Raw genomic sequence first — 14007 nt, forward strand, 5'->3', positions numbered from 1 at the left:
CCTTTTTTATAAAGAATTATAAGTTAATCTCTATCTACCAGGTTACATGACCTGGTGGGAGAATGGGTGGCTGGGGGATTATTATGAGAAAGAGACTGACTTTTCATTGTAAGTCATTTTATGTATTTCAAATTTTGTATCGTGCTCGTATGTATTACCTGCAGTATTACCTACTCTTTAAAAATTAACAGTTAGCTCTGTTGGGAGATAATATAGCTAAAATAAATATAGCTAAAATGACAGCCAAAAATGACAAGATTGAGGCTGATAAGCTATACGGTCGGTGGCCAGGTAAATTAAGCCAGAGACCAGAATGCCTTTTTGTGCCTGGCAGAATTTCAAAATTGACACTACCTCAACATTTGACTCATGGCAAATAATACAGCCAGGGTTTGAAAAAACAAAAAACAAACAAAATTCTAAAGTCTGGAAATTTTCTACCGGTGAAAATTAAATATTAGCAGAATAAAAAGGCAGTTTGATGGTATTAGCATAGTCCTTTAGCAATTAAGTAAAACTTTTTTTTTGTGGTATGCGGGCCTCTCACTGTTGTGGCCTCTCCCGTTGCGGAGCAAGGCTCCGCGGCCATGACTCACGGGCCCAGCCGCTCCGCAGCATGTGGGATCTTCCCGGACCAGGGCATGAACCCGTGTCCCCTGCATCGGCAGGTGGACTCTCAACCACTGCGCCACCAAATGTAGTTTTATACTGGCAAGACAGAACCTTTCCAAAAATATCACCCTAATGAGGGTGGTCTTTGACCAGAAGATTAATATACATTCAAGCTTCATGTGTTTTATAATCATAGAGTTTGGCAATTTTCATTTGGCATTTTAAGTTAACAAGGAAAGTTATGAATTGGAAGATTTTCCAAATTACTCTAGGTGTGATTCTCTGTACACAAAGGTGTTTTAAGACCCTGAAGAAAATCGGATAATGTATAGAGTTTCAGTTCTGTTCTTGAGCAGTTCTAATGCTGTGGCTCTGTATCTCCATAGTTTATCAAGTTCTTTCGATGAATAAGAAAATCTAATCTCTTATGACTGTTGGCCCATGAGCAAACTAAGAATCTTGTAGAAATCCGACCCCTGCCCCCAAAACTAAGTTTCCAAGGACTCAGGATTTTTAGAATGACAATAGATTTTAGGGATCAATTTAGTCAAATGCCTTTATTTCACAGATGAAAAATCTAAGGGTTGTAGAAGGTAGATAACCAGTTAATGGTCATTCAGCAAATACTTGGTGAACAGAACTAAAATCCGCATTTCTTCCCAGGTTGCCTTGCAAGGAATGTTTATATGCTTGTTATTAAATACACATATATCATTCATCGATATTCCCAGTATAGCCCTTGATATAAAAATACTGGGATAGAGAAGAGCTATGCAGGAGGCAAACCAATTCACTACAAATGAAGTCATGGGAGAAGTCCTGAGTCCTAATAAAGAAAGAAAAGGAATTAAACAAGGGAGAGAGAAGATGCCAATCTAACATTCTCTCGCACTAGTACATTCTATATATGGGTCTTCATTCCCAGTGAAGTATCTATCTGAATATTCACCATGGACTATATTGTTTTTGAGACATTTCTTGATTCAGGCTAATTTTGTCTGTGCCTCCTACTTGGATTGACACTGGATTGGAAAGTTTGGAAATAAGGGAAAGGGGTTTGATGCTGGAGCTGAGAGCATCAGTAGCCAAGTCTAGGGATGATGGCAATAAGGATGAAAGGCAATAAGGAAAGCTCTAATTAGTAAGAACGCAGGCAATACCAAATAATATACTCAGGATGTGCATAATTCTTGAGAACACCTGTTCACCAAATCCCAATTTTCCTGGTGCACCGCCATACCGGGAATCATGTTTTTATTTATTAGCTTTAGCTAAAACAATTCTTTACTATCTGTAATTATGAACAATATTTGTAAGCTTCTTCTCTCCAGGGTAGTCTTGCTACAGTCATCCTTAATTATATGGCTTCTATTTTGATCCATTATGCAGAATTATTCTTGGACTTGATATTCAAAAACTACAAATTATGCATCCTCCTAATTCTACTAATTAGACACACATGTGAATAGTGGTTTCTTGTGGGAAGCAGTCAGCCATGAGAGCAGGCTGTGGACATGCCAGGCATGCCGCCACTGCTCGAAGGGACTGTCCCTACTTGTTCCCTTCCTTGTTCCATTCCATGGGAGATAAATCACCAGGGCCCAGAGATCAGAAAGAATGTAAAATGAGATAAGCAAAGCTGTCTCCCCGCTGCATGTGCAGGTTATTTTTGATGATTCTGGGTTTATGGGTTTTCCCCCAGGGAAGTTAACCTTGAGCCGAGACAGTCATTAGACAATGTAAACCACCGCCTGGCAACCTTCCCTTTTCTAGTCTATATAATCTGCAACTGTAGCACAATAAAATTTGTCTTGCAACTAACCAACAGTTGTCTTGGTCCTTCTGACCCCATTCGTCGGTGCTATTTCAGTTCCTTGCCCTTTCCCTTCTGACCCTGGTCGGCTCAGTCTTCCTCATCCGGCTGGTCCGCAGGCAAGTGGCACCCAAACAGGGACCTGAAGCGTGAAGGCAATTAAAAGAAAAAGAAAGTGCAGGTAAGAGAACCCTTATGCAAAACATGTGTGGCCACGAGTAAAAGTGAAACTAGTACCGGCATAAGGCAATAGTCAGAAGTAAAATAAGATGGGACAAAAGGGCTCAAAGGAGCATGATTTGCTCAGGTTTTACTTTTGATGCTTAAAGCTCGGGGTAATAAAGTTTCTACCTCACAGTTGACTGAGTTTTTACAGAATATTTATGATGTATCTCCCTGGTTTCCTGATGGCGGCTCAGTTCACATAGAAATCTGGCAGAAAGTTGGAGAAGATTTAAAAAATTATTATGAGTCTCGAGGGCCTACTCATACTCCTGTTGTTACATTTAGTTTGTGGAATCTGATAAAAGAATGTTTAGATTCTTCTCATGATAGTGTTGATTTGAATGTTAAGTCAGAAAAACAAAAGCCTTCTTCAGAAGATCAAACTGCCTTAATGGCTTCTGCACCGCCACTTCCTAAATCTAGGGAACTTATTAATTTTAACGTATCAGATGAAGAGGAATATTTCGACTTAACAGATGAGGATTTTAAACACGAAAGAGAAGAATATCCTCAGGATGATTTTCTAATGGCTATGGCAGATAAGTCAGTGAAAAAGCAGCAGATTAGTAAGGACTGTCTTCCTCAAAAATCTACATCTATAAAAATGCTCAGTCCCTTGCAGCGCGCTGTACAAGGAGCAATAAAACGAGGAGAAGATCCTATTTTCTGTTGTCCTGTCATAGAAAGACCTGATCCTAATAATCCTCAACAAGCTATTAGGGAGCATCAAGCTCTTCCCTTTAAAGTATTAAAAGATTTATAGTCTGCTTGCGCTCAGTATGGGCCCACTGCTCCTTTTACTACTGCTGTGGTTGACACTATAGCAGGAGAAGCTCTTCCCCCCGCTGATTGGAAGTCTATTGCACGAGCTTGTTTAAATAGTGGAGATGATTTAATATGGAAGTCTGATTTTTATGAACGGGCTGCTGAACAAGCAGAAAGGGGTGCTTCCCATAATATTTCTGTGGATTATCATATGTTGGTGGGTGAAGGGCTGTATACATCGTTACAAGATCAGTTGACTTATCCGTTTGTTGCATATCCTCAAATAAATCATCTGGCGTTGCAAGCCTGGAGAAAACTACCTTCTGCTCATAAAACTGAAGATCTTTCAAAAATTAGACAGGGACCTGATGAACCATATGCTGATTTTGTAGATAGATTGTTACAGGTGGTGGGGAGACTTCATTGTGGATGGACCCACTGGTACAATTGTAGTTAAGCAACTTGCTTTTGAAAACGCTAATAATGCATGTCAGGCTGCGATTCGACTTTGGAGAAAACGAGGAACGTTGGAGGACTATATTCGCCTTTGTGCGGACATTGGGCCTGCTTATATACAGGGTGCTGCTGTGGCTGCAGCACTAACTAAAGTGGGGCTTAAAAACAGTCAAAAGAAAACAAAGACTTGTTTTGAATGCGGAAAGGCAGGCTATTTTGCTAGAGAATGTAGATCTTTTAATTCTAACCCTAGTCCTTCCTTCCCTGTTCAAAAACCTCCAGATGGTCGGTTTATGCCCTAGATGCAATAGGCGAAAACATTAGGCACGAGATTGTTGCTCACTGACCCACAAGGATGGGACACCACTGTCGGGAAACTCCTCCCGGGGCCTTCCCCGGCCCCAACAAACAATAGGGGCGATGTCTGTGTATCCTCCTCAAATTATCATTCAGATATTAACCAAGAACAAAAACATACAGTATCCTCGCTCTCCAGAGCAACACCAGGAAGTGCAGCACTGGACCTCGGTACCTCTGCCCGATATGTATTAACTCTTGAAATGGGTCTTCAGGCCCTCTCTCCAGGCATCTATGGACCTTTACCTAAGGGTTTGATGGGACTATTATTGGGAAGAAGTAGTGTCACCATGAAAGGTTTAACTATTATGCCAGGAGTCATAGATTCTGATTATGAAGGAGAAATAAAAATCATGGCACAAACTACTAAAAATATAATAACTACTTCTCCTGGTGATAAAATTGCACAGTTGCTACTTTTGTCCTTTGTACCTCATGGACAAATTTTACAACATCAAAAGAGAGGAACAAAGGCCTTTGGATCATCTAATGCTGCCTACTGGATTCAGAAGATAGGGAAAGAATGTCCAGAAATGAAATTAACCATTAATGGAAAGGTTTTTTTCAGGTTTGTTAGACACTGGAGCTGATGTCTGTTATGACGCAGATGCACTGGCCTAAACGTTGGCCCATTAGTCCTACTATTACAGAACTTCAAGGAATAGGACAAAGTTCTTCTCCTATGCAAAGTAGTCAGTTATTATTATGGCAAGATAGTGAGGGCCATTCAGGATACTTCCAGCCTTATGTTTTGCCTGGGCTGCCTTTAAACCTCTGGGGCCGAGATATATTAAAAGAAATGGGAGTATTGCTTTACAGTCCAAATTCTCAAGTCTCTAATATGGTGTTGGATCAAGGATTTCTTCCCACAAGAGGGCTGGGAACAAATCAACAAGGAACTGCCTATCCTATTGATGTGGAAATAAAAAATGATAGACAAGGTTTGGGTTTTTCTTAGGGGCCTTGGATTCTCCTCCACTCACTGCTGATCCAATTACTTGGCTGACTGATGACCCTTTATCGGTGGACCAACGGCCCCTCACAAAGGAGACAGAAGCTGCCAAACAGTACTGGAACAATTACAATTATGGCATTTAGAAATTTCCAATAGCCCTTGGAATACTCCTATTTTTATTATCAAGAAAATATCTGGAAAATATAGGTTATAACAGGATCTAAGAGCTGTCAATAAAACTATGCTAATAATGGGAGCTCTTCAGCCAGGCCTACCCTCTCCAACAGCCATACCACATAATTATCATCTTTTAGTTATAGATTTAAAAGATTGTTTTTTCACTATTCCTTTGTTTCCTGAAGATAGAAAACATTTTGCTTTTAGCTTGCCTTCCTTAACTTTTAAAGAACTCATGAGGAGATTTCAATGGAAAGTATTGCCTCAGGGCATGGCAAATAGTCCTACATTATGCCAAAAATATGTGGCTCAGGCCTTGACTCCTGTGAGAAAAAGGTTTCCAGCGTTATATCTCATACATTATATGGATGATATACTTTTAGCCACTGATAATAGTTCTTTATTAGAGACTGCTTTTCAATTTTTACAACAATCCTTAACAATCATTTGGCTTGGTCATTGCCTCAGAAAAAATTCAAAGACAATCTGCATTTTTATATTTGGGTAAATATATAGATAACACTACTATTAGAAACTGCAGATTCGAGTTGATAATTTAAAAACATTAAATGATTTTCAGAAATTACTTGGAGGTATTAATTGGCTAAGGCCTTCCTTAAAACTTACTACTGCTCAACTACAGCCTTTGTTTGATATTCTTAAAGGTGATTCAGATCCTTCATCATCACGCTCCATGACTCCAGAGGGTTTCCAAGCATTACAAATAGTTAATAGAGCTATCAGCTCTGTGCAGTTAACTCGAATACACACTCACCTGCCAGTTTCTTTAATTATTTGTCCAACACCCCATGTGCCCACAGCTGTTTTATGGCAGACTACTGGAGTTACTGAATGGAGTCACATGAAGACTACACCCTCTAAGGCTATTAATCCTTATTATGAACGTATTAGTAATTTAATGATGCAAGGTAGAACTAGATGCTTACAACTTACAGGAATAGAACCTTCTCAAATTATTATCCCTTATTCAGTTAGTCAACAAAATTGGTTTTTTCAACATAGTAATGAATGGGGACTTGCTCTTGTAGGATTTCCAGGAAACCTAGAATGTCATTATCCTGCTGATAACATAATTCAATTCAGTAAAAATAATCTTTACATTTTTCCTTCTGTAATGCAACAACACCCTATTCCACATGTACCTTTGGTTTTTACGGACGGGTCCTCCTCAGGAGTGGCTACTGTAATCATTGACGACGGAACAAAACTAATTGAACAAATTTCCTTGACTTCAGCTCAACGTGTTGAACTGTATGCTGTCATTATGGCTTTTAAACATTTGCCTTCTGTATCTTTTAATTTGTCTTCTGATAGTAAATATCTTATTAGCTTATTGTTTCTTCTGGAGACTGCAACCATAGGACATACTAATGATCCTTAATTATCATCCTCTTTTCGTCTACTCCAGCAACTCATAGGCTCTCATGATGGCCCTGTTGCAGCTTTACATATTCGTGCACACTCTAATCTCCCTGGTCCTTTAACAAAACTTAATGCAGCTGCAGATAGTTTGACTCGTACTAAATAGAATTTTTTTCCTATCCATTCCTCTCCTGATGCTAAAGCTTCTACCCCTTCACTCCATTCTCCCTCTTATCATGAATGGTTATTGTATTGCATTCATTATCTTCATACTGTTGATACTCATGGTCCATATCCTGGACACCCTCATATTATGGTAAGTTATGATCAAACTGCTTCACAAGCAGCACAACAATCACATGCTTTACACCATCAGTCAGCGGCTGCATTACGCAAACAATTTTCCCTTACTCGTGAAGCCGCCCGACAAATTGTTAAGCAATGCCCACAGTGTTTACCTCACCTTCCTGTTCCGCATTATGGCGTTAATCCTCGTGGATTATTACCTAGTCATTTATGGCAAATGGATGTTACTCATATCCCGTCCTTTGGGAAATTACAGTTTGTTCATGTCACTATTGATACTTATTCTGGTTTCCTCTGTGCTACAGCACAGACCGGAGAGGCTACTAAACATGTTATTACTCATTTATTACATTGTTTTGCATTTATGAATATTCCTAAAATTATAAAAACTGATAATGGGCCTGCTTATACCAGTACTGCTTTTGCAAAATTTTGTGATTCCTTACAAATTACTCATATTACAGGTATTCCATATAATCCTCAAGGACAGGGCATTGTAGAACGTGCACACAGATCCCTAAAACTATTGAAAAAATAAAAAAGGGGGAATTATATGAAACCACACCATACAGCCTTTTGAATCATGCATTATTTATTTAAAAATTTTTGACTGTTGATAAATTTGGCCGTTCTGCAGGAGAAAGATTGTTGGCTGAGCGAACATTGACAACATCTGTTCCAGAAGTTCTTTGGCAGGATCCATTGACCAATACCTGGTATGGTCTGGATCCCGTCTTGATCTGGGGGCAAGGTCACCTGTGTATCTTTCCCAGATCTGCGCCTGGTCCTTGTTGGCTTCCTGAACGTCTAGTGAAGCAGATAGATGGCTCATCGCAACGCCCGACTGATAAAGAAAATGCAGAAACTTCACATTTCTCCAAAGAAAGCAACAGTGACCGTATCAATCGAGAAAAAGAAGAAGAAGAGGAGACCACTTGCCAGCACGACTCAAGGGAGTGATGTTCCAACCTGGGGACAAGTTAAACAATTGATTTCACGAGCTCAAGAGTTAGTGAAACAACAGAATAATCCTGTTACACCTATAACTTTATTTTTGGCTGTGTTGGCAACCATTTCACGCGTTCCCTCTGTTAATGCAGCAACTTACTGGGCCTATGTACCTGATCCTCCACTATTACAACCCATATCTTGGTCTGAAGCAAAGTTTCTTGTATTTTACAATGATACTGTTTATGGGCCTCTTATTGGGAATATAAAACAAATCAATATGTCTGTAAATTATACTAACTGGTTTAATACCTATCCTGTCTGTCTTAGCCCATTGAATCTGGAAACTGGATGTGTAAAGGCTATTAGTTATGAGCATACAGATGTTTATGAGGAAACGGATCAATTAGTTGGTTTGTCAGGCTCTCCAGGCATCCTTCATTTTACAGGAACCAACATTACTCTTGCATGCCCGGCTACCAGCCGACGAGAGGATCTTAAGGATACAATCATTTGGTATAAAAATGGGCAACCTATTAATATTAGAGGTCGAATCTCATACGCTTCACCACTTAGGGATTCCTCTATTACTATAACCAAGGTTACAGGTGAAGATTCAGGAAATTATTTCTGTATGAAGCATTTACCTAGAGAACAAGGGATACTTATAGCTGGACATAAGGTTACTATTCTTAACAGAAAATCAAAAAATCAATTTCCTCCTTTTATGACCGTTAACTTTCCTGAATCCAATTTTGAACGTTGCATTGCATCTTGGAATAATAACCAAATATGATGTACTATAGATTATACCAAGGGGTCAGTTCTTATCTCTTCTATTCCCGTCATAGATAGGTTTATTACATTTCAGAAGAACTGGGATATATGGAAACTAGCTCTAACTTATTCCAATACACCTGTTATAACTTGTGTTGCTCCTCCATACACACTTTTGATTGGTTCTATTAACATTGTTAATTCTTCCAAAGGAGGGTATAATATTAGCTGTGTCAATTGTATTTTTAGCAGTTGTATGTTCCCTTCTGCAGGAACGCAGTCTGTGCTTATACTAAAGCAACCCATGTATGTTATGGTGCCTGTACATCTGAAAGAACCTTGGTATGAAAATACTGGAGTACAGGCATGGGTGGAACTCTCTAAAGCCTTGCAGAGAGGGAGACGCTTTATTGGGTGGCTAATAGTAAGTTTACTTGCCTTGGCTGCTCTGTCTGCTGCCGCGGCTGCTGCCAGTCTTGCTCTTTCACAGAGTATTAATGATGCTCACTTTGTTAATCAGTTATCTCGAAATACCAGTCTTGCTTTATCTTTACAAAGTCACATAGATTTACAGATTAATAACAAGTTAGATGAATTTAAAAACGCAGTTTTGGGGATTGGAGATCAGATGGCAGCATTAAAATTGAGGATGCGTTTAGCTTGTCATGCAAAGTATACATGGATTTGTGTTACTCCTTATAAGTATAATGGCTCTATTTGGGAATGGGAGAAAGTAAAAATGCATCTGCTGAGTGTTTGGTCAGATAATAATATTAGTCTTGATCTTAAGAACTTAAATGCTGAAATTCAGGATATGCAAAATGCACATCTTGATGATATTTCGCCAGAAAATGTAATTCAAACTTCACTGGATCATTTAAAGTGGTTAAACGCTCAGTCTTGGATTACTGGAAGGTTGTCAGGATTTATTACCCTGGCCATAATTTGCCTATTATGGCTAATAATCTTCTCATGTCTGTTTCGTATCCTCATGCAACAATATACTACTCTCGGCAGTAAACTTCATGGAATAAGTTAGCAGCAAAAATTAAAAAATAAAAAAGGGGGACCTGTGGGAAGCAGTCAGCCATGAGAGCAGGCTGCGGACGTGCCAGGCATGCCGCCACTACTCGAAGGGACTGTCCCTACTTGTTCTCCTCCTTGTTCCATTCCATGGGGGATAAATCACCAGGGCCCAGAGATCAGAAAGAATGTAAAATGAGATAAGCAAAGCTGTCTCCCCCCTGCATGTGCAGGTTATTTTTGATGATTCTGGGTTTATGGGTTTTCTCCCAGGGAAGTTAACCTTGAGCCGAGACAGTGATTAGATAATGTAAACCACCGTCTGGCAACCTTCCCTTTTCTAGTCTTTATAATCTGCAGCTGTAGCACAATAAAATTTGCCTTGCAACCAACAGTTGTCTTGGTCCTTCTGACCCCATTCGTCGGTGCTATTTCAGTTCCTTACCCCTTCCCTTCTGACCCTGGTCGGCTCAGTCTTCCTCATTCGGCTGGTCTGCAGCAGTTTCTGAATAAAAAGATGCTTACAAAGGACCTCTGTCATATTTATTCAGGAGTAGTTTTTTTTGTTTCTTTAAGGAAAAAGAACTCTAGATTTTCTCGTTGCCCTTGCTCTTCAACAAGAGGGAGAGAAATGCAACCGACAATCTCTCAGTAATTGCCTACTCTAGTATCCTACAGTGGTCACTTGACATTTTGATATAGGGGTTTTGATGTTGCAGTTTTTATACTTTCATTTTGACTCAGACTGAAAAATAAACATTAAACTTTTCCCTCAAATGGGAAAGCTTTGTTGTTTTCCTGTTTATAAAAATAAACAGAAATCTTGCTGTTAAAAATGGATACTTGATTTTATCTTTTTAAATTTTATATGTGTCCTGAAATGATACTGAAAACATAGTTATGAGTAAAGAAGAGAGATTTCAAAGAATTTTTGGAAAGAGGTAACAGTGGTTGAGAGGTCAGTTGAGTTTAGTACCGTATAAAATAAGGCATTATAAATAACCCTAGCTTCAGTGAGTTTACTGTATAGCTGGAAAACAAATCCACCCAGATGAAGTATTAAAAAGACAATTCATAATTAAGAGCTAAGTTGCATTGCAGGGACCAAGAATGCTACCAGTTCAAAGTATTGAGGGCTGGAACATAAAAAATGCTTCCTGATGAACTGTCTTCAATGCCTTCCTCTCCTCACTTGCCTAATTCATAGGTTTATATCTCCAGGAAAATTACTAACTTGTTCTCTAACCAAGAATAGATGAGAGTGCTACAAAGAAGAAAAAAAAACTTTACTGATTTAAAAAAGTGTAGGAAAGATCATTTGGGATCAATTATAATTTTATTGGACATGATGATGGTATTATGATTGCATTTGAAAATTTTCCTTATCTGTTAGAGATGCATATTAAAATATTCATTAGATGGTATATGTCTGAAATTTGTATTAAAATACTCAAAAAACAGATTTTTGGTGCAATAGATGAAATAAAAGAGCAGAATATTGATCATTAATGAAACTGGGTAATAGGTACAGGGAGATTACTGTTCTTCCTGCTTTTCTATATGTTTTATTTTCTCTATAGTAGAAAACAAAAATGAAAATAAAAACAAAACTTAAATGTTATGCTGAAATGAAAGATTAAAGTTAGCAACAAAAATAGAATGTACTTTGTCCTCATTTCTTTGGCATCTGTAGAATTTAGCTGTGGAAGGAAGCCAGTGGCCTGTGCCAATTCTCTGTTTTCCTACATATTGTTTATGTGTAGATATGACCATAGTAACAACACAAAATATAAAAACATTGGGGGGAACTTTCCAGGCGGTCCAGTGGTTAAGACTCCACACTTCCACTGCAGGGGTCACAGGTTCAATCCCTGGTTGGGGAACTAAGATCCTGCATCCTGTGCCGGGTGGCCAAAATAATTTTTTTTGTAATTTTTAAAAATAAGAACAAAATAAAAACCATGGGGTTGTGGGTGGCTTGCGGGATCTAGTTTCCCGACTAGGGGTCAAACCCTGCCCCGGCAGTGAAAGCGCACCAAATCCTAACCACTGGACAGCCAGGGAGTTCCCTACGTTCTGTTTCTTCTACAGCGTTAGAGCCACTGCCTTGCTGTTCTGTTAGGTAAGGCCATGTAACTAAGTACTTATCAATGGACTGAGAAACTCATTTGTGGCCTTTCTGGGACTGAGTTTTCAAGCTCATTTCCCCCCTGCCCACTGGCTTCAACAGAGAAGTGGTAGCAACACAGTCTCAGCCATGTGGATAAGGGACGGAATGGCAGAACTAAAGAATGGAAGAAACTTGCATCCCTAAATGACCACAGGGAGCAGAGCTGCCACAATAATCTGGACTGTTCACATCGAGACCATAGGAAAAAGAAATAAAGTTTTATATATTATGTAAACTAATGGGATTTAAAAAAAAATCACTGTTTTTATATCTATCCCTATATAAAAACGTGTATATGAACACATTTCTAAAAACAAAAAAATTACTACAATCTTTAATGTACAGTAAGCTAAAATTATTTTTATCAGTATATACCTACATAGTTGAGTAGTCATTTAGAGAAATTAAATATTAATGTTTTAAGTGTATAAATTGTATAGGTCATATGTATGCCTCCATTTTCATGGCTGCTTCCAAAGGCATTCTAATGTATAGCAATTAGAAATTTTTTTTCCTTATAGCATTTTGTTGGTATTGCTTTGATGTTCATTGAGTAAAATGAACTTTCAATCTTTCAGCCATGTAACTGAGACTAGAAATTGAGTTACAAATAATTTATGTGTTAAAAAAACTCATTTGAAGTTCTGAGGAAAGATGTAAGCTTTTTGAGTAAAAACTTTAATTTTGTGAAACCTAGAGAAATATATACAAAGTTTTTTCTTAATAGATAATCAAACTTAAATGACAAATGTTTGACTTTTTTTTTTTTTTTCCTGCGGTACGCGGGCCTCTCACTGTTGTGGCCTCTCCCGTTGCGGAGCACAGGCTCTGGACGCGCAGGCTCAGCGACCATGGCTCACGGGCCCAGCCGCTCCGCGGCATGTGGGATCTTCCCGGACCAGGGCACGAACCCGTGTCCCCTGCATCGGCAGGCAGACTCTCAACCACTGCCCCACCAGGGAAGCCCTGACTTTTTTTTTTTTTTTTTTTGCTACATTAATAGTCACATAAAAGGAATGATTTTAGAAGGACGGAGAAAAAAACCCTCAATTAAAACACAGGATTTCAATTAGAGATTCTAACTAATTAGGCTTTCAACAATTATTTTGAAAATCCTTTTAAATTTCTGTATATAGAAAGGTATTTTTGTTTGATTCTATCTTGATCTTAGTATGAAAAAGTTAATTGTACCACACTGAATTTAAGTGATAAATCTATCATAAATGGATGATAATATTTTAAATTGAGAAGATAGTTGTACTGAACAAAACTGCTCAGTGTATTTAGCCAAAACCTGTTTTTTTTACATCTTTATTGGAGTATAATTGCTTTACAATGGTGTGTTAGTTTCTGCTTTATAACAAAGTGAATCAGCTATACATATACATATATTCCCATATCTCTTCCCTCTTGCGTCTCCGTCCCTTCCAACCTCCCTATCCCACCCCTCTAGGTGGTCACAAAGAACCGAGGTGATCTCCCTGTGCTATGCGGCTGCTTCCCACTAGCTATCTATTTTACGTTTGGTAGTGTATACATGTCCATGCCACTCTCTCAGTTCGTCACAGCTTACCCTTCCCCCTCCCCATGTACTCAAGTCCATTCTCTAGTAGGTCTGTGTCTTTATTCCCGTCTCACCGCTAGGTTCTTCATGACATTTTTTTTTCTTTCTTAGATTCCATATATATGTGTTAGTATACGGTATTTGTTTTTCTCTTTCTGACTTACTTCACTCTGTATGACAGACTCTAGGTTCATCCGCCTCACTACAAATAACTCAATTTCGTTTCTTTTTATGACTGAGTAATATTCCATTGTATATATGTGCCACATCTTCTTTATCCATTCATCTGATGATGAACACTTAGGTTGCTTCCATCTCCTGGCTATTGTAAGTAGAGCTGCAATGAACATTTTGGTACATGACTCTTTTTGAATTATGCTTTTCTCAGGGTATATGCCCAGTAGTGGGATTGCTGGGTAATATGGTAGTTCTATTTGTAGTTTTTTAAGGAACCTCCATACTGTTCTCCATAGTGG

General features: G+C 38.7%; 1 protein-coding gene across 1 annotated transcript; it reads left to right on the forward strand.

Moving 5' to 3' along the window:
* The first annotated feature begins 7056 nt into the window (after positions 1 to 7056).
* Positions 7057 to 7587, forward strand: LOC114897694 (endogenous retrovirus group K member 8 Pol protein). Its single transcript, XM_029226717.1, has one exon. The coding sequence runs from the start codon at positions 7057 to 7059 to the stop codon at positions 7585 to 7587; it is 531 nt and encodes a 176-aa protein (XP_029082550.1).
* Positions 7588 to 14007: the final 6420 nt, after the last annotated feature.

The sequence above is a fragment of the Monodon monoceros genome, unplaced genomic scaffold (assembly GCF_005190385.1).
Source record: "Monodon monoceros isolate NGI ecotype Baffin Bay Population unplaced genomic scaffold, NGI_Narwhal_1 Super_Scaffold_17, whole genome shotgun sequence".
NCBI lineage: Eukaryota > Metazoa > Chordata > Mammalia > Artiodactyla > Monodontidae > Monodon > Monodon monoceros.